The sequence below is a fragment of the Callospermophilus lateralis genome, chromosome 1 (assembly GCF_048772815.1).
Source record: "Callospermophilus lateralis isolate mCalLat2 chromosome 1, mCalLat2.hap1, whole genome shotgun sequence".
Lineage (NCBI taxonomy): Eukaryota > Metazoa > Chordata > Mammalia > Rodentia > Sciuridae > Callospermophilus > Callospermophilus lateralis.
In genome coordinates, this window is record NC_135305.1 from 223,246,409 (window position 1) to 223,267,265 (window position 20,857).

At 61.1% G+C, this 20,857-nt stretch overlaps 1 protein-coding gene across 1 annotated transcript; it reads left to right on the forward strand.

Annotated features, from left to right (window-relative positions):
- Window positions 1-1,888: 1,888 nt before the first annotated feature.
- Window positions 1,889-20,279, forward strand: Sgta (small glutamine rich tetratricopeptide repeat co-chaperone alpha). The gene is made up of 12 exons (XM_076852202.2): window positions 1,889-1,962; window positions 8,429-8,565; window positions 9,697-9,803; window positions 10,078-10,162; window positions 11,349-11,448; window positions 13,062-13,166; window positions 13,810-13,948; window positions 14,521-14,583; window positions 15,666-15,703; window positions 16,831-16,920; window positions 17,088-17,210; window positions 17,956-20,279. The coding sequence occupies exons 2-11, from the start codon at window positions 8,466-8,468 to the stop codon at window positions 17,200-17,202; spliced, it is 942 nt and encodes a 313-aa protein (XP_076708317.1). The 5' UTR covers window positions 1,889-1,962; window positions 8,429-8,465; the 3' UTR covers window positions 17,203-17,210; window positions 17,956-20,279.
- The last annotated feature ends 578 nt before the right edge of the window (window positions 20,280-20,857 follow it).

The following is a 20,857-nucleotide window of genomic DNA, read 5'->3' on the forward strand; positions in this document are numbered from 1 at the left end:
CAGGGTCTGGCTATGTTGCTGAGGCTGGCCTTGAATTTGGGATTCTTCTGCCTCAACCTACCGAATCGCTGGGATTACAGCCGTGGCCATCATGCCCGGCTGCCTCCTTTTTACAATTGTGTATTGAGTTGTTTTTATAAGCTTTCTCCCTCCTTAGGGGCTCCCCCCACTCCGGGGATTGAACCCAGGGCCTTGTGCATGTGATGCAGGCACTCTACCAAGTGAGCTGTATGCCCAGCCCTCTTAGGGGCCTCTTGTTATGGATGGCTTATAGTATCCCAAAACACTTTTTGTAGGTTATTTCCTTCCTAGTATCCGGCCCGGCTTCCAGCATCTAAGTAATGGTGTAGGTACCCTAAGTGTCAACCGAATGTGGTTCATCAATTTAAGAAACCACAGTTAAAAAGAAAAAAAAAACAAACATAAACTAGAAAGTATAATCAAGAAAGTGTCAGTAAACAAGCCAGGCTAGGTGCCACAGGCCTGTAATCCCAAGGACTCACGAGGCTAAGACGGGAGGATCGAAAACTCCAGACCAGCCTCAGAACTCAGGGAGATCTTGTCTCAAAATAAAAAATAATAGTACCAAAAAATAGTAATTTTGAGAAGGACGAGGATCGTGGCTTAGTGATACCATTGGGTTCAAACCCTGGTACCAAAAAAAAAGGAAAGAAAGAAAGAAAGTATTAGTAAAGGGACCCATGACCCCATGACTTCATATCACAAGTGTTTTGAAACAGTGCATAAGCTGACCTATATCCAGTGATGTTCTCTGTTAATCTTGAACTGTCTGGGGGGTGGGGGGACTTTGATTGTACATGTATCTTAACTAGGATAAAAAATGAGTTGAGGGGGCTGGGGTTATGGCTCAGCGGTATAGCGCTCGCCTAGCACTTGTGAGGCCCTGGGTTCAATACTCAGCACCACATAAAAATAAATAAAAGTATTGTGTACAACTAAAAAATAAATATTAAAAAAAATGAATTGGGCTGGGGATATAGCTTGGTCAGTAGTGTAATTGTCTAGCATGCACAAGGCCCTGGGTTCAATCCTCAGCATTCTCCCCAGCCCCCGAATAAAAAAAAAGAAGAAGAAGAAGAATTAGGAATTGGGAGAACATTGGCAACTTTAATACCAACGGTGGCAATCTCTTGAGAACACTAAATCTAACCCTACATCCGTCTTCTTCTTCTTTGAGAGAGAGAGAGAGAGAATTTTTTAATATTTATTTTTAGTTATCGGCGGACACAACATCTTTTTTTGTACGTGGTGCTGAGAATCGAACCCGGGACGCACGCATGCCAGGCGAGCGCGCTACCACTTGAGCCACATCCCCAGCCCCACTACATCCGTCTTCATTGTCACTGTTCCCTGTGCTTGGGGCTTTTCCCATCTTTCAATACAGACATAAAGAAGAGGTCATCCTCACCTTCCAAGGCAGCTTAGCTCCCCAAGCACAATGACATCACACCACATCACACCATTTTTTCCCTTTAATTCGCAGACATTAAACGAATGAAAGAATGCACCTGTGGGTGAACCGGGTGATGTGTGGATGAATAAAGGAACAAACAGAAGATGACAGTGATCATGGAGAGCCCATGACACTCCGGATGCCAGGTGCCTAAACTCGGCGGCACCACAAATTTCTCTCGCACAGCCGGCAGGGTCCGCCGCCGTCCCACCATGCACCGCTCCGCCCCAGCTCCGGCGGGCTGACAGCGCCAATTTCCGGCCTCCATTAGGTCGCAGAGGTCAGTTGCCCTAACGACCAGCTTGCTCCCGCCTCCATATTGCGACACTTCCTTCCACACCCGCCTCGGCCATGGACGCACCTGCGCAAAATGAAAACAAAACGGAGCAGGCTTCTCCTGCGCGTGCGCCGCGCCCGGGGGCGGGGCCGAGCGGCGCCGCTGTGCGCAGGCGCAGCCGTCGGTGGGTCGGGGCTCGGTTGTCTGGCAGGTGAGTGGGGGCCCCCCGCTGAGAGCCGGGTGGGCCTGGACGTCAGTGGCTGCCAGTTCCCGGGGCTCGGGAGCCCTTGAGAGGTGGGGCGGTCTCGGCCGGCATCGCTGCGTCCCAAGAGGTGCCGTGAGTGGGCGGCGCGGCGGGGAAACTGAGGCAGGACTGAGGCGCGCTGTCCGTCGCGGACCCTCGCCTCCCTGTCCCGGGTCCAGCCCTGGAGATGGTGGTCCGCAGGCTGTCGGCGGGGACCATGCGGGATGAGCGCTCGCAGAGGGTTTGCTGCTGCCCCTGTTCCTGAGGCCTCCCTGGAAGCCCGACCGCCTGGACGCGGGGACTCTGCTGGTCCCAGCGTGACCACTCCGTACCTGGGTGACCTTGGCCAGCGACTCGCTGCCCAGAGGCTTACTTTCCCTTTCCGTAAGACGGGTGTTGTCACAGTCACAGTGACATTCTGGGCCGCGGGGCCCAGCACGCCGTGGGCACCCCGAAGGGTTAGCAGTTGTTGGTGCTGGTTGGCATTCGGGCCTTCGGCATAGGATGCCAGAGGTGGGGGAAATCGAGGGGGAGGACCGGCCGGCCACCTTCACCAGCTGTGTGAACCTGGGCAGGTTGCTTTCCCTCTCTGAGCAGATCTTTGCTTCTTAAAGTTCACGCCTTGCATCGTCATCCTGAAGTTAAAGTTTCTAAAAGAGTCGTTAGTCAGGTGCCAGGAACTCAGTAAGTGCTTGCTGAGACTGGCTGTCGCGGTCATGATGTGTCAGAAAACCGTGTGTAGTCTGTCCTTTTAGCTAAGTGGTTTTCCTGTTTTCGTTTGTTTCTGGTTATTTGTTTTGTCATCTTTGGACCAGTGGTTCTCTACTGAGGGCAGTTTTATCCCCCAGGGCATCCTGGGTGATGCCTGGGGACATCTGTGGCTTCAGACTAGGGCATGGAATGGGTGGAGGCCAGGGATGCTGCTCAGCACCCGAAGTGCTCAGGACAACACCCTAGAGAATGAGCCCACCCCAGGGTCCAGCATCAAGACTGAGAAACCAAGTATGAATTCAGCCTGTGGATTCCAGCATTGGTGCACCCCAGGAACTCAGGCAAATGATCATGGAACTCAAGTCTCTTGGGTTCACAGAATCCCCCAGCCCAGGGGGTGTCAACTGGTGGTGATTCAGCCTCCAGGAGACACTGGGCCATGCCTGGGGACATTCATGGTTGTCACAACGGGTTGCGCTCCTGGCACAGAGGGGGGTCCAGGCTAGAGATACTATTCAGCACCCTTAATAATGCCCAGGATATCTATCCCAGAGAGTAACCCAGCCCAGTGTGCAAATACTGCTGCTGTTAAAAACATATTCCAGGCCAGTGACTCTCCCCCATTATGGCCTGTGGGAGATTTATGGACCCCTGAAAGTATGTGCAGTTTTTTGGTTTGTGTGTGTGTTTCTGATTGTGCGGGGCAAGGAAAAGCACAGGAGTCAGACTGCCTGGGTTCAAACCTCCTGACGTGTCATCATAGCTGCAGCCTTGGGTGGCCCAGGGAACATTCTAATCCTCAATTTTGTTTTCTGTAGAATGGGGGATAGAGTAGTAAACTCCTCGAGTGTCTGAGGGTTAAGCCACCACATTGATCAGAGAGCCAAACCCTGTTGCAGCCCGTTTTTGTGAATGAAGACATATGGGAGCTCAGCCAGCCTCCTTGGAAGGTTCACACTGGTTCTGTGCGTGGATCTGGGCTACAGTTGCTGAATGGAGTGGTTACCCCAGAGCTCTTCTAGCCTGTGAGGCTGAAGGCTTTTAGTGCTCTGCCTCTTTCAGAAAATGTTTCCTGATCCCTGCAAAGTGCCCTCACGTGTACAGTGGGTCACTAGGTATCTGGCAAGTGCTGAGCGGGCCAGGAACTTGAGCCAGCATCTACCCTTAAATCTTCCTGGAAGGGGGAATGACCCCTGCGGGTCTTCTCCACTCCAGGTTAGAGCTGCGCCCTACGCTCCTCCCTCGCCGTCTACACAACTGCACATCCTTGCCGGGACATTGGCAGCGAGGGCGCAGGAGGAACTGTGGGTAGGCAGCAGGACAGCTCTCATTCTTTACTAGGAGGAAACCAAGTGCCAAAGAGAGGCCACTTCCCAGGAAGTCAGGCCCAGGGCTTGAGTCTGCTGGTGACTTCCCATCGGTCCGGATCAGACACTGCCAAGCCCTGGGGCCCAGGGAGATGGTCCAGGGACTCAAGCCTGGTGTGGGGGAGCAGGTGTGAGGAACAGGACCCAGGATTGCAGGAAGTGAGGTTTCTTCCTGAGTGTGTGGGTGGAAAGGCGAGCCAGCCCTGGGGGATGTGTGGACCCCACCCCCACATCAGGTGACACCCGGTGGCAAAGGGCCTGCCTCATGGACACCCTCATGAGGGTTTTTACATGCACAGTGACGTCCTAGTGGCATTTCAGAAGAGAACAGGCTCTGACCCTGGGAGTGCATGGGGACCCAGTCAGAACCCCAGAGTACCAGGGTGGGCGCAGGAGCAGAGCACCCCACTGTCAGAAGCCTGCAGGGTGGGGCGGGGCGGGGTGGCAGAGCGTGTGCAGGAGGGGCGTGGAAGCGGGTGCTTCTTTCTGGACTCCAAGGTAGGAAGCTGTTTTCTTCGTTCAGTGATTAACCCTGGGAGGAAGGTAAACGCGCCGAGGCTGTGCTGTTACGTTGTTTCAGCTAAAACAGGAGGTGGCCACTGGCCACTGAAGGGGCTGGAGCTCACCAGAGGAGCTGGCCCTGGGACCCCGGCTGCCCCTGGCCCGCGACACCCACCTCCCTCCTGCGCCTGTGGACCAGGCCCTGCAGCGGTCCTGGGCTCATAAAGCCCTCACTGTTCCCGCTGAGCAGGCCTCCTTTGGGAAGTTTGTCCGACAGCCAAAACCCTACAAGCCGTGATTGTTCAGAGGAGATGCAGTGGGCATGCAGGCCGTCCTCCTGGGACACTGGACTGGCCCTCTGTAGGGAAGAGCCTTGTTGGGGTTGAAGTCAGATTTAGGAACCACGTCATGTCCACCCCGAGCAGGGTGAGGGACATAGCAGGTCATGGCCCAACTGGGCCTCGTGGTGCAGGGCTCTGCACCTCCTGTGAGTCCGCAGGCCCCGGCTGCCTGTCCACAGTCCTGAGGTCCAGGGGGCTTGCAAGGGAGGTTCTCAGCGCTCCTGTCTGGAAGTCATTTGGCCAGGGAAGTCTGTCTGACCTGACCTAGAGTCTTTCTTCTTCCCACTTAGTGTCTTTGACCGTTCTTCTCCCAGGGCCAGGAGTCAACGTCTGGGGACATGTGTGGCTGTCATGGCGGGAGACGCTCCTGGCGTGAGTGGAGGTCAGGGACACTGCTCAGCACCCTGTAGTGCCCAGGACTTCCACCCAGCAGAACGATCCAACCCCAGTGTTCATGGTGCCAAGTGGGAGATGCTGGATTAATTTTTTGGGGGAAAAAAAAGTCAACTCCCTGTTCCCACAGACGCAGAGAGCACTCGTGTGCGGCGGACAGCACTGCCCAGGGGCCTCAGCTGCTGGGCCTGGCCTCCTCTCCTCCCGACTCAGTGTGGATTTCAGTGTGGGCAGCACCTAGGGCCTCAGCAGGGCAGATGCTTGAAGGACACTGGGTCTCTTGGTCCATGAAATCCCCCATCTCAGGGGGTCTCAACAGGGGTGTGATCCTGCCCACCAGAGTGACAGCTTGCCCTGGAGCCGCCGTGGCTTAGGTAACCATGGCTTCTCTCCTCCCTTTGTGACACTTGTCCATAGGTGTGGTTTCCTGGAAGCGGAAACAGACCCACGGGCACTTCCACCGCACTGACCACACCGTGCAGCGCCGTCCGGCACCAGGCTGTCGACATGACCCGAGTCTTGTTTTAGTTCTGGGGATTGAACCTGGGGCGCTCTTGCCACTGAGCATATTCCCAGCCCCCCCCTTTTTTTTTTTGAGACGGGGTGTCCCTAACTTTCTTATGGCCTCGCTAAGTTACTGAGGCTGGCCTCGCCCTGAGGCCCTCCTGCGCCAGCCTCCTGTGGTGCTGGGGTCACGGTGCACACACCCCGCTGACTGAGTGAAGCAGGGGCTGGATGACTCAGTCGTTGAAGGCAACGGGTCAGGAGGCCCACTCCTCATTTCCTAGGGGTCACAGGCTGTGCCGCATCTTAGGGGGATCAACACACTCAGGCATCTGATCTCTGGTCCCAGGCCTGTTGGCTGTCTGTGTTGTAGGCGAGGGCAGGAAGGGCCCACAGCTGCCCTCAAGTGCCTGGCTCCTCCGGCTTGCGTGTTCTGGTCCAAGGCTCTTGGCATCACTGTGGACACTGGAACCAATTGTCCTCTGGGGTGTGCATCCTGGACACTGTAGAATGCTGAACAATGTCCCTGCCCTCCACCCACTCCAAGCCAGAGCACCACCAGTCATAACAACCAGTTGTCCCCAGAATCGGCCTGTGTCCCTGGGGCACAATCATCACCCATTGAGAGCCACCATTCTAGGAATGAAACCATCTGGAAACAGATGCAACCATGTTTGCTGCACAGGAGATAGGTAGGGAATCCACAAACCATCTCAGTTTGTTAAAAATTCCCTGGGTGTGGTGGCCACACCTGTCATCCCAGGTACTCAGGAGGCTGAGGCAGGAGGGTCTCCAGTTCCAGGCCAGCCTGGGCAACCTACCAAAAAGCCTGGGGGTGTGGCAGTGGTAGAGCGTCCTGGGCTCAGTCCCCAGAGTGTGGCGGAGTCTGTTTCCTCTGGAGGCGGCTCCCCACTTGCTGACACGCACAGTGTGTGGTTTACAGGCCACAGAGCAAGTGCTCAGGTTTGCTACCTCGGGGCTCGCTCTCCAGTTTCACCCACAGGCGCCTCGTGGGTGCGACCCTGTGTCTTGGTCCACTGGACACCCGGGCACTTGAGATGAAAGGAGATCAACACGCACTTCCCTGCAGAAGAAGAGCTGCTTCTGCGTCTGGCTCCCGGGTCCCTGGTGGCGCACAGCCAGACACCCCTTGCAGGTGGACTGGTGCCTCTTTCCTCTGCGTTGATAACCTGTGCGTCCCTCCAGTGTGGCCCTGGGCTCGTTACCAGGCTCCTCTGCCTGAGTCGGCTGCCTAAAAATAGGACCGACCTGCTGTTGTGAGTCCAGAGCACGGGGCTCACCATGCTCCCCGTCCCCAGCAGCGCCTGGTTGGCCATGGCTGCGTAGCAAGGGCCAGAGACCGCAGGACTCCGTGAGAACTGAAAGCCCCTTTTTATAGGGTCACCAACACAGGTCAGGCCCACCTGTGGCTTCGTTTGAACTTGATCCCCTCTGTGAGGCCCTGATCTCTAGCACAGTCGGATTCTGGTGTCTTGAGCATTAGGACTTCACCCTGTGGAGGTTGGGGACACAGCTCAGCCTATAAGGGCACCTGGCAGTTGACCTGTGTGTGCGAGTGGTCTCAGGCACCAGATCTGGGTGCCGTCCCAGCTCAGAGGAGAACTGGGCTCTGGGCCTGGGCCGGTGCCTTCACTTTGAAGCTGGACCAGGGCTCAAAGCGGAGCAGCAGTCACCATGACGCAGCCGTAGGGAACCGAGCAGGGGGCCCCCAGCCCAGCGCCCAGTGTTCCAGTGAAGCGTCTCCCTACCCTGGAAATCGGTCTGTGTCTCCTGCGCGTGGCTGGCCTGAGCTCCCAGTGCAAAACAGCAGCCCCCTGGGTGCTGCGGGGACTGCACAGGCCCAGCCCTGGGTGCTGCTTGTCCTACAACACGTTTGGTGCCCCTCGGTGGCACGCTGGGCAGCTGCACTGCAGGCCTGACCCTGCCCTGGCCCCCTTGGCTGGCCGGCTGGTTTCACTGGCACCTGCCCCACAGGATGCTGGGGCAGCCCTCGCGGGGCTTCCTGCTAGCACTGCCGAGGCCACTGTGGCTAAAGTCTCCAGGTTGGTCCAGGCCCCAGGACAGCCCGTCTGTAAGCTGCAGTTCCAGGTGCAGGGCTGGCGTACCCTCTGGGGCCCCTAGAGCTGTGTGGGGAAGGCGAGAGTCCCCATGAGCACTGGGAGCAGAGGCGCCAAGGAGCAAGGCGGTCCTTGGAACCCGGGTGGGGCCCGAGTGGTCTAGAGAAGAGCCACATGTTCTGATAGTGACGTGTGCAGTCAGTGTGCCCTGGAAGAGGTGGACCAGGCATGGAGATGCTCAGAGACCGGCTCTGGCCTCGGCAAGGCAGCCCAGCGCCCAGCCCTGGGACCAGGTCGTTCTCTGTACAGAGGCAGATCAGTGAGTTGGGGTCCCCATCTGTGACATGCATAATGCTGCAGTCCTGCCTCTATCCCCATGAGATTGAGACTGCCCAGAACACGCGAAGTGGCCCTCACAGTGCAGTGGGCAGGGCCCAGTGAGTTGCAGCAGGTCTGGATGCTTGCAGCAGAGTGTGAGGTACTGGGGGGAGGTTCCCCGTCCCTACCACTCAGCACACCCTCTCCGCGTGCACCGCAGATCCTGAACCTCGGGTGTCTCCCCCTCCCGTCTCAAGATGGATAACAAGAAGCGCCTGGCCTATGCCATCATCCAGTTCCTGCATGACCAGCTCCGGCACGGGGGGCTCTCTTCGGATGCCCAGGAGAGCTTAGAAGGTATGCAGGCCCCTGTCTACCTCCTGCCCCGGTGGGGGGACCCCAGCCCCCCACTTCACTGTGGACAGGTGAGTGTAAGGCGGCTCCCGCTGCCAGGCCTGGGTACCTGGCCTTTCCTCAGCTCTCAGGTAAGTAATCAGCCCGAGAGGGGCAGGAGCTCATCCAGGGGCCAGTGCCCACCTGCTGGCCCAGCTCTATTTTCTGGTTGTGGGCCAAGCCCCCTTCAGGTGCATTTCATCTCCCCGTCATCATTCATTGAGCTGTGGTTCCAGAATGTTCCCAGCCCTTCTGTGCACGTTTGTGGGAGAAGGATTCTCCTTGGGTCCCTGCCCCAGGTCCCCAGCCCACTGGTCCCCAGCGAGAGCTGAGCGTCCTTCCCTTGCATGGTGCCAGGTGTGGGAGGGAGAGGACGCCTCTGGGAGGCAGCCGTGGCAGCCTGTGTTCTGTCCAGGCCTCTCTGCCTGTGTCTGCTCCCCGTGGAAGTGCCGTGGGAGCTCACGGGGCAGAAGGAGGCTCTGGGGGCCAGCCGTGGGCATCTGCACACACCCTCCGGGTGAGGGGCAGTGGGGCTGAGTGGGACCTAGGAGGAAAGAGCCCAGGGACGCTGTGGGACCTGCCCTGGGGAGGAGATGGCGCCCTCCATCCCTCCACTCCAGCTGGGTCAGCCCCTGGGGCCAGCGGCAGGAGGCAGGTGGGGTGAGCCATCCTGCACACGGGGTCTGGTTGTGGGGCCAGAGAACTTGAGCTGCTGACCCTTGCCAGGTTCCCCTGGAGTCCCGCAGTGCCCCTGGGCACTTCCCCCCTATGGCCCTCCAGGCCAGACCAGGCCCACCACCCCTCCGCCAGGTGGCCTCAGCATTGTGACTGCACAGAGAGCCCTGAGGTCAGCCACCTGAGCCCACATTGCTTCTCCTGCTGGCAGGTGTGGGCACATTGTCCACCCCAAGCGTCCAGGCTTTGAGGTGGACCAGAACAAAAGGAAGCCCATCAGGAGCCTGTGGGCCCGGGCGGTGGGTGAGGGGCCTTTGTGAGTAGACACGGCCGGAGAAGACGTGTGAGCCCCTAGGCCTGAGGACCCCGGCGTTGCCCTCCCAGGGCTGGTGACCCCAGGAACACTGTCCTCCCCTGCAGTTGCCATCCAGTGCCTGGAGACCGCCTTCGGGGTGTCGGTGGAGGACAGTGGCCTGGCGCTTCCCCAGACTCTGCCAGAGATATTTGAAGCAGCCGCCACAGGCAAGGTGAGCCCCGGGCTTCCCCCTCCTCACCCCAAAATGAGGACAGCAGCAGCGGGACGTCTTGGGGTGCCAACTGCTCCCCCACCGGCTCAGAGTCGGAACCCAGGCCCGGGGGCGCTGGCCATCCTCATCCTGAGAGCAGGGGCTAGTGGCCCCAGTCCCTCCCCAGGGCCCTGCAGAGGGCCAGGAGCCTCTGAGCGGGTTGTCCAGAGCCGTCCCCCGGGGACTGCCGGCTGGGGCTGCAGGGCTGAGCACACTGGGCACCTTCCTCGGGCAGGAGATGCCGCAGGACCCGAGGAGCCCTGAGCGGACCCCGCCCTCTGAGGAGGACTCGGCAGAGGCAGAGCGCCTCAAAACCGAAGGTGAGGGCAAGTGGCCGGTCAGGAGGTGACGCTGGAGGGCAGTGGTCAGCGAGGTGGCCCGAGGGGCTGCATGGGGTAGTAGTGGAGTGCAGCCTCTCGAGCACAGCCAGCACGAGCGTGGCAGGGCACAGCCACCGTGGAAGGCAGGCGCCCGCTCTCCTCGGGGCCTGCGGTAGTCTCTCTGACCGGCCGTTTGCGTTGGGTGGATCCCAGGGAAGCAGAAGCAGCGCGTCGGGCAGACACTGCAGTCACATGCAAGCAGCCCGGGGAGCCACATTTGTCCCTCAGGGGATGAAGTGACACACAGCACAGTCCATCCACCATGGGGTGTCCTCGGCCAGGGCAGGAGCAAGGTGACATGGCTGCGGCTCATGCTCAGTGAAAGCCAGACAGTCCATGTGTGACCCAGTGACGGGAGACGTCAGAGGCAGCCAGGGGCTTCGTGGATGTGGGAACTGGGAGGGGACAGGGGACTGTTTGTGGAGACAGTCTTTCTTTTTTTGTGTGATGGAATGTTCTAGACTGGATAGAGGTGATGGTCACGTAACGCGCTGAATATAGGGAAAACCACTGAGCTCCATCACCCAGGACCACAGGCACAGCCACAGGTGGTTGCTGCCCCCTCCCCCCTGTTGGAACGGGGACCAGGCCTCAGAGGACAGCCACGGTGCTGTGAGGTTAGCAGAGAGTCCAAGATGTGGCTGTCCCTCTGTGCCACCGGGCTCCCCATCTGCAGAGTCAGCCAACCCCAGATCGTACCACTCAGAAAACAGGCATCACACTGGTCACCACAAGTGTCTCCTTACTGTCTGTCCTCCTGAACGACACGGCTTAGCCGCTCTCACCAGAGTGCTCACAGGGCCACCTGGAGATGCTGTGCGTCTACCGGAGGAGGTGCCATCTCATGCCAGGAGCTTGAGCACCTGTGATTTTGGTGTCCGTGGGGGTTCTAGATCCAGTCTCCCGAGGACACCAGGGGATGGCTCTGCTCGCTGGCCTGGGCCTCCTGCCGCTCACGTGCAGAGCTGGAAGCTTGTGCCTGGAGGACCCCGTATAGCTCCAGCGGTTCCTGAGCGGGACCTGAATGTTCATCCTGCCCTGTGAACGGAGCTCGGGCAAGCCAGGTCACACCCGTGTCCCCAGGTCTGCTGTGACACGCTGGGCACACACTTTTCTTTCCTTTTAGGGAATGAGCAGATGAAGGTGGAGAACTTCGAGGCCGCCGTGCGTCTCTATGGGAAGGCCATTGAGCTCAACCCCGCCAACGCCGTCTACTTCTGCAACAGGTGCCACAGGCCAGGCGCCAGGAGGTTCAGTGCGCGGGGTCAGGGATCGTGGGCACAGCAGATGGGCTTGTCCACCTGCACCTCAGGAGGAGGGAGGTCAGGAGGTGGCCTCCTAACCTGTGGTTGGGTGGTACCATGCCAGGAGCGAACGCTGGCCTTTGGAGAGCGTGTCACGCGTTTGCTGTGGGCTTTCTGATGGTGGCGAGCGGCAGTGTTTGGCCTCCACTTCTGTCTCATGTGGTGCTGGGGACAGACCCTGGGTCCTGTACGTGGCAGAGCCTCACAGTGTAAGGCGCAGTCTCGCGGAGTCCATCCTGGCTGGGGAAGGAGCAGAGCTGGACAGAGAGTCACGGGCCTGGCTGCTTTCCTGGGATTTGTTCTTTTATTGTTTTATTTTGGACTAGTTCAGGGTTTTCAGGAAAGTGGCAGAGATAGGACAAGTAGAGCACGCAGACGTTCTGAGGCCCCACAGCCTGGACCCCGGCCCCAGGACACCTCAGGTGGGGATTCCAGACCTGGCCTCCTCCCAAGGGTCACAGTCAGAATACAGGCACAACAGTGCGATTGACGGGGTGTAAGTGCGCGTCACCCTTGGCCTTGGGTGCCCTCCTCAGGATGCCCCTGGCGTCGGAGCTGTTCCAGGATCTGAGGGAACTGTCCCCAGCCGCTCAGGTGGGGTGCTGGCTCTGTACTGAGGCCCCCGCCGCCCCTTGGCCGCCACACCCCTGCTCCCCAGCACCTCCCCTAGCGCTTCCCTGTGTTGGAAATGAGCCCCACAGAGGCTGCGCCAGGAGCGCCAGGAGCCTGGCAGAGAGCGGCCTCTGCGGCTTAGCAAGGTGCTGTCGCAAAGCGAAGTCCGGGGTTCACTGAGAGCGCGTGAGGAGCCAGGGAGGGAGTGGCGCAGGACTGAGGCGTGGCCGGCGTCCAGGTGGCTGCAGGTCCTCCCCTCCCCTGCACAGGTTAGGGGCCCCCTGGAAGCCAAGGTGAGAGGATTTTCCTGCCCAGCTGGCCTTGCTCCAGAGCGCACACTGCACAGCACTCACTCAGTGCGGTGCGGGGAGCTCTGTCTAGGAGCCCTTCGTCTCAGGTGGGTTCCTCGGAGGCCAGCACACAGCCTCGGCCCCGGGCCTGCACTCGGGGTTGCAGTGCACCCCCCGGATGTGGGGGCCGACTATTTTCTCCCTCGCATGGAAGAAAAGGGGCGGAATAGGAAAGGTCTCCAGCCAGACTGGCTGCTGGAGGGCGGCCAGGAGCTGTCTCTGGCCAGGTCCTCTGTGGCCTCCCACCTGGTGAGGGCTAGGGTTCTCTTGCCAGAGCTGGGACATGGCCAGGCAGGGTGGCGTCGGTGCCTTGCTCTCTCCTCCCTCAGCACGCCTGTGGGCACACTGGCCTCTGGCGTCCCCATGAGTGGGTAGAACCTGGGGGGCAGAATCTGGTGGTGTTGGGTGCAGATCTGGTGCTGAGGCCCCATGTGCCAGGGCCAGCTCCAGGCCGCGCCCCTCCCTGCCTACAGGCCGGTGCCCAGGTGTCCTGGCCCTCTGCGTCCTGGCTGGCCTGTCGCCACCCCCTAGCCCCGGGGCTGCCTGCATGAGCACCTGCCTTTGTCCCCGCAGAGCTGCAGCCTACAGCAAGCTGGGGAACTACGCAGGAGCTGTGCAGGACTGCGAGAGGGCCATCTGCATAGACCCGGCCTACAGCAAAGCCTACGGCCGCATGGGGTGAGTGGCTGTGGGGTCCTGGTCCCTGGTGGCACGCTGCCTCACCAGCTCAGCTCCACACGTCTGTCTGGGGTGGCTCGACCCCGTCTTTGGGCACCAGCCGTGCACCCCACGTCTGAAGGCGGCTGGGGTCCAGAGCTCCCGGGGCCCTGCCCTGGGCCTGGGCCGGGCGTGGTGACAGCCGGGCAGCCTGCAGAGAGGAGTAGCCAGACACCCTGGGTGGGCTTCAGGGGCCAAGCACAGGAGCCCGTCCACACAGTGTGGGGCACAGAGTTCCTGTCCTCCTTTTGGACTGTTGTGGTCAACTGCCCCCTGCCAAGGCTGCCTGGGGGCTCACCAGACTCCGCTGTGTCCCGGGGCACTGACACTCAGGGTGTCCCAGCGTTTCAGCAGCTGTGTGCCAGTAGCGTGCATGAAGGCCAAGCCCAGGTCTTTGGGACCATGACATTTGGAGTGACGTCCTCCCCGCCCCGCACCTCAGGAGGAAGCACTGTGTGTGGCCCATAGGGGGCCCTTCTTGTGGGCCTGGGCTCAGACACCCCCGGAGTCCCTGCAGGCGGTGTGCCCCCACCAAGCCCAGGCAGGCAGCACCTCGGGACCCTGGCGGTGCCCCTGGCCCTTCACCAGCACCCTTCCCCCGCAGCCTGGCGCTCTCCAGCTTGAACAAGCACACCGAGGCCGTGGCCTACTACAAGAAGGCCCTGGAGCTGGACCCCGACAACGAGACCTACAAGTCCAACCTCAAGATAGCGGAGCTGAAGCTGCGGGAGGCCCCGAGTCCTGTGAGCCGGGGGCGGCTGCGGGGTGTGGGCTGGGGCCTCGCCGACCCGTGTGTCGTCAGGCACCGGGGTTTGTTGTGTTCACATGTGAGAATCTCAGGCACGGGAAAGACTGTCACAAGGAAAGAAGTTTACACCCAAACCCGGGAAACGGAGTGCCGGTCAGGGCCGCCTGGGGCAGCATTACCTGGGTCAGGTGGCAAGGGCCCTGGTGTGACCCCGCTGGGTGGCAGGCTCGGGCTGGCTGCTTTGGCTCATTCAGCCACCCGTGCACCCGTGGCCTGGGTGGTGAGGCTGGGAGCCCACGAGGGGGGTGCCCCTGAAAGGCCCGCTCTGGGCAGGGTTGGCCCTGCAGGCTCGCCAGCCCAGGGTGCCACAGCGCAGGAAGTCAAAGGCCTGACGCCTAGCAGGCTTTCCCCAGAGTGCTGGTCACGGCTTGTGCCAGGAGGCGGCCCCCCTTGGTACTCAGGCTAAGGGGCCGCTGAGCCCCGCAGGGCTCTCACCCCTCAGGCCCTAGGGTTGCTGGCCATGGTCCTGTGTCCGGCCACCACTAACCAGTGCTTTCTTGTCTCCAGACAGGAAGTGTGGGCAGCTTCGACATCACTAGCATGCTGACCAACCCAAGCTTCGTGAGCATGGTAACACCCCCGGCTCCCCGCCCACAGTCCCCACCCAGGGCCAGGCTCACAGAGTCCAGGAGGTGACCCCCAGCTCCCTGTGTGGTAGAGAGTGCAGTAGAAGTGTATGGCCGTGTCCGTCTCCCGAGGTCCAGAGGAGATAACGCAGGGTCCCAGGTGCCACTTTCCAATGCCAGTGCTTCTACTGTGAAAGGGACATTAGCCTGTGGTAGTGGACCTAGTGGCCTGTGGTAGCCAGGACCCTACAGAACCGTCCACACTGCACCACGCTCCCCTCTGCCACGCACAGGGCCTGCAACTTCGGGCTGCTGTGACTGGCGCACTGCTAGGGAGGACACTGGGCACCACGGTGCACGTGGCATCTCGGGTGGAAGCTGTGGAGGAGGATGGGGATGTGGCTCAGGGGTCAAGCCCCCTGGGTCTAACGCCCAGCACCAAAAAAATGAAAAGAGGGGCTATCAGTGTCCTGGCAGCCAGAGGATGTCCTCCCCAGAGCAGGCAGCGGCTGGAGCAGCACCACCGGGTGCCTCCCCTGCAGCAGAGGGCAGGGCAGCTGTGGACAGTGGTCAGAGTCCTGGCCTCGTGGGTGTGGCGGGTCATGGCCTGCCAGCGGTTCTGTGAGGCAGACCTCGTGGGCACACAGCCACCCCACTCACACTGGCAGAGCCGCGTGCACCTGGGAAGGCGGAGGGCACCTGCCTCCTGCCCGTTAGAAGGAGGCGCCGTGAAGCCTGCTCGGGCACGCTGAGTGGGTCCCAGAGACCGTCCCGTGCCCGGGCACACCCGGACACGCCCTGGGGCAGACTCGGGGGCTTGGCCGGGTGGGAGCAGGCGGCCGTGTGGCGAGGCCGTCGCCCGCGAGGAAGCAGCAGGGCTCCAGGTCTCAAGGCCCCCCGAGTGCAAGTGGGAAGAGGCTGGCACTGCCACACAAGCAAGGGGACAAGCAGACGGTGGGGGGGGGCCAGGTTGGTGGAATCTGGGGCTGGCAGCGTGGGTCAGTGCCTAGCGCTTCCCTCGCTGGTGGGGGGACGGTGAGAACTCGGGGTGGAGAGTGACTGTCCCAACCGTGTGTTTCCCCTCAGGCGTCAAACCTCATGAACAACCCGCAAGTTCAGCAGCTGTAAGTGACAACCCTTGTGTCGTTGTGTGGTGGGTTTCCTTTGTTGTGGCACAGTGTACATGACATAAACTTTGACTATTTTGAAAAACGAAGTACAGTGGCCACTCCTGTAATCCCAGTGACTGGGGAGGCTGAGGCAGGAGGACCACAAGTTCAAGGCCAGCCTCAGCAAGTTAGCAAGGCCTGTATCAAAGTTCAGAATATTTTCTTTCTTAGTTGAAATTTAACAGTTCCTGCTGTTAAGTATTCAGAGTGTCGGGGGCCAGCTTCCACAGTGTAACTCCTGGACACTCTGTGACCCCAGAGGAAGTCCCTGCCCCACAAGCTGTCCCCCATCCCTTCCAGTCCTGCAAGTCCACGTCCCATCTGGATCCCCTGTCACTGGGTCACACGCTGTGGCCTTGTGTGTCTGGCTCTCACTGAGCATAGGTCCTTGGGACCATCCATGCTGCAGCTGTCACTGTGCTCCTGCTGGCCGAGGACTCTCTGGGTACACGGGGTCAGGCTGTGCTGCCCATCTGCCCGCAGACCCCTGGCTTCTGCTCTGCGTCTCCCGAGGGGGTGGTGCTGCTGTGAACCGGGGGTGAGGGTCGGGGTCCCTGGTGCGTGCCAGAGTGGCTAGCCGAGCACATACTGCCAGGCCACTTTCTTCCCTCACCAAAGCTTGCTCTCTCAGCCACAGCAGGGTCCTCGGCAGGGCCGGGTGGCTCTCTGGTGGCTCTCCGGTGGCTCTCTGGTGGCTCTCCGGTGGCTCTCTGGTGGCTCTCCGGGTGGCTCTCTGGTGGCTCTCCGGGTGGCTCTCTGGTGGCTCTCCGGTGGCTCTCCGGTGGCTCTCTGGCACTGCAGCTTGCTGAGCAGCATCCCTGCCTCCACCTCTCCCTGCCAGGACACCCCAGTGCTAGTCACGGTCACCCCAGATGTCATGCAGTGTCCCTGGGGGCAGCCGCTTGGCTAAGACCACTACTGTGTTTAGGCCAGAACGGGGCAGTCCTGGGAGGCTGGGCTGGGGACCTGGGCGTCTGCCAGGTGGCAGAGAATCGGCCTGAGAAGGACGGACCTCCCAGGCCACACCAGGGCCACATGGGGAGGGCCGTCTGGCCGTGGCTGAGTCCTGCTGCTCTCCACAGCGTGTCCGGGATGATCTCCAGCAGCCACAACCCCTTGGGGACGCCCGGCACCAGCCCCTTGCAGAACGACCTGGCCACCCTCATCCAGGCGTGAGTAGAGCTGCTCCACGGGGTGCGGGTGGGCACACAGCACGTCCCTGGGCGCCCAGGGGACCTGGTGTCCTCGGCACGGAAGGCAGAGGCCCCAGATCCAGTCTGGGCGGAAGGAGGAGCTGGAAGCAGCGGCCAGCCCCCGCCAAGCTGCACTGTCCACACAGGGGCCAGCAGTTCGCGCAGCAGATGCAGCAGCAGAACCCGGAGTTGATCGAGCAGCTCCGGAGTCAGATGCGCAGCCGGACCCCCAGTGCCAGCAACGACGACCAGCAGGAGTGACCGGCCAGGTGAGGCCCCGCAGGTCAGGTCCTCCTGCCAAAGCTGGGGTTTGCCCTGAGCTCTGAGGCCTGACAAGGCTTCCCTGGTCATTGGGACCCTGTCCAGCATTGGCCCTACCCCAGCATGGGATCAGTAGATGCCCGGCGGCCACCCGGATGGCCCATGTCTGTGTCAGGGCTTGTTGTCACTCCTGAGAGCAGGTGTGGTGCTGGTGGCTGTTACAGTGGGCTCACTGTCCCAGGTGGGCCCCAGAGGCCCTGGCTGGCTTGGTTAGCGTCCCAAGGTCCCTTACTCAACCTGCCTGTCCGCAGTGGGCATGGCTCCCGGGCCTCTGCCCTGACGCCACCTTGCACAATGTCATCGAGAGACACACACACACACACACACACACACACACACACACACACGTTGATTTTTTAATCAGATGACCTTAGGGACACCTGAGCGGGAGCCGTTTAGGGCTGCTGCAGCTGAGTGCGTGCAGCCAGGGCCTGGCCACTTCCCCCAGGTGCTTCCTGTCCCTCCTCCTCCTCTGGGGCCAGGGATGGCGTCCAGGCCCTCGCTCAGGCTGAGCAGCTGTCGCTCCACCACTGGCCGCTCCGCAGCCTCCTGTGGAATAAGCTTTTCCTCCAGGCTTCCTGCGCCCCTCTGTCTGCGCTGGCGCAGCGCCGTGGCCCCAGAGCCCTGGGCCGTGCACTCGGGCCTGGCCTCCTGCTACGACCTGACTGCTGGGCCTGGTCTGTCTTCCCGCAGCTGTCCCGGCGCCTTCCTGCTCTGCCCGCCAGCTGCGGCCCCCGTGTGGTTGGCCACTTTTTCCCGTCGGGCTGCCCAAGAGAGGGAAAGAAACTGAAGTTGGACCTGCACGTTGAGAGACTTTGTTCCGCCCGCCCCGTCCGTCCGTCCTGTCCCGTCCCCAGCCCCCCCGCCCCCCAGCCCCAGCCCCGCAGAGCCAGGCACCGCAGAGTTCTCTAGAACTCCTGGGCCGCTCTGGAGACGCCAGAGTGTGCTGTTGGGCCTCATGGCGACCCTGTGGCCTTGGGAGCCCTTTGCAGCCCTGCCCTGTGCTCCGTCTCCAAGGACCCGCAGAGTTACCTCTGGCTGTCCTGCTGGCACTGTGCCAGGAAGAACTCACTGCCAGCCCGGCCGTGCCGCGTCCTGGTGCCGCGTCCTGGTGCCGCGTCCCAGCAGCCCAGAAGGCGTGCTCCAGGGAAGGACTCCAGCCCAGCGCCCGGCGGGCAGCTCCTACGTCCCGCACCCCTTGGCCAGTGTGTCCTGTGCACAGGGCCCAGCTCTGTGACTGTTGTGCAGGGTGTGTGGATGGACGTCTGTCTGCCTCCCACCTGCCCTTGTCTACACCCCGGGACAGACAGTCATGACCTCCTGCCCAGCTGGGCTCCATGGTTAGCCCTGTGCAGAGGTTGACTAGGACATCTTGGCCCGTCTGTGTCCCCTCCCACTGTCCTCGTGCCCTCTGGGGTCCATAACACCCCCACCTTGGCCCTGAAGCAGCTGCAGGAGCGACACCCAGGAGGGGAGGTCAGGAGCAGGGCCCCTGTGGACACCCTGCGACCCTGCCCAGCTGCAGGGCAGGCTCGGCTCCACCAGAGGGTTGCGTCTCGCAGCTGGAGCCCGGGTGCCCTGGGTGTGGGCTGCGTGCCAGGTGGGGCAGCGCGCACGCATGTGTGTGTGTGTGTGTGTGTGTGTGTGTGTGTGTAGGTAGCCAGTAGGAAGAAGGGCGGCGGCCAGGCTGACAGCCAGCCGTGTGGAGAATAAACAGACTTGTGGCTTTGTCATGCCGTCTCTGACGCCCAGCCTCACCTCCCGGAGCCCGCCCGCCTGGCGCCCCCAATCCCATGGAGCCCACAGGTGTTCCTCCTGGGTCGGGGTCACGGGCACCTGGTACCTTCCCGTGATGTGGTCCCCTCTCCTCCCTGGTGCAGAGGATGGCCACCTGGCCCAGCTGGGGGCAGAGCAGGGTCCCAATCCTGCGTGGGCCCTGTCATAGCCTCCCTGAGTGACAGACATGGCCCATGAAGCGCTTCTGCCTGGGTAGCCGCGCAAGAACCTTCCGGGCTCCCTGTACCCCCCGCCAGGAGCCGAGTGGGGTTTGCTGTGGGTGCGGTGGCACCTCAGCTCTGGGCTCTCGGTTCCCACCTACAGCCACCTTACAGGGGAGACCAGGGCTCTCACTGGCCCAGGGAACCACAGAGCCAGGGAACCACAGAGCCAGGGAACCACAGAGCCAGGTGGAGCCCTGCTCTGTGGAGGGTGGCCATCTCCCCCGTGGGCCCCTCCCGTGCTCCTGTCACAGAGAACCGGCACATGCAGGGGTGGGATTCAGGGTCCAGCTCTTCACTCCCTTCAGTCACTACGGAGACTGGAAAAAATTACAAAATGTCTGCATGCCTGCAATCCCAGCCCTCAGGAGGCTGAGGCAGGAGGATCGAAGTTCAAGGCCAGCCTCAGCAACTTAGCACAACCCTGTCTCAAAAAGTAAAAAGGGCGAAGTGCTCTGGTTCAATCCCCAGATCCCTCAAAAAAAAAGGTGATGTGCAGGAGTGGACACCCGGAGAAGGAGCTGCCCCACTGAGGAGCCCGGCTAGAGCCCACGCTCTGGGGTCCCCAGGCCAGCAGCAGCAGTGCTGCCTGGGACCCGAGTGGCCAGACAGGTTCCTAGCTACCAGATCTTCCCGGTGTGGGGCCTGCTGTGTTCCAGGGGATCCTGGCACACACCACAGCTACAAGACCACCTGCCCCGTCTGCACCCCCAGCTTCCCAGTTGTTGAGCCACAGCCGAGGCGGGATGACACATGGCGTTTTTGCCAGAAGCAGAGGTTGAGAGGTGACACCAGCGAGCCATTAAGATGATGACTTTGGAGTTCTCGCGGAGTTCCCGTTGAGTTCTGGTTGAGCTCCCGCGGGGATTCCTGAAGAGTTGGCATTGGTTGGGGAAGTGCAGGAGGAGGGATTTCCAGTTGGTGGTTCCTGGAGGAGCCACGTGGCGTTTGGGAGAGTTCCCGGGGAGCGTGTGTGGAGTGTGCTGGTGGAGTTCAGAAATAAAGTCTGTTCCTGCTCGAGTGGCTCGTGATTTATGCCCAGCCAGACTGCGGCACCCAGTCACCCCAGAAGTGCATGTAACCCCTCAGCCTCACGTGCAGAAACCCCGGTTCACACAGATGTGAGCTGTGTCCCTGAAGCCACCCGCAGAGCTGCACAGGTCCCAACCATCTGGTCTCACCAGGATGGCCTGCAGGCCACCGCTGCACAGGCGGTGGGGCTGTGGGCAGCTTGCAGGGCCAGGACTTTGCTGGGTGACTTGATGAGAAGCACATTGTGGTGTGCCGCCGCCAGCTCCAAAGTCAGAAACAGCACATCTGAGTGCTCCTGTCACTAGCCACGGCTCCCGGGGAGCAGCTGCCGCCACCTTAGGGCCTGGAGTCAGAGCCACGCTGCTGCTCCACGGCCCTGAGGTGACATTCCCTGGACTGCGGACCGGCCTTGCTGCCCTCCTGGGAAGCAGGAGGGGAAAACAGCTGTGTGTCACAGAAGCAGCGGTTTGCAGCCTGGGGTGGCTTCCCCCCGCCGCTCTGCGGTACCTCAGCTGGAGGTGCGCCTGCCCTGGGACTGCTCTGCACCCTAGTGCCCAGGACGTGCC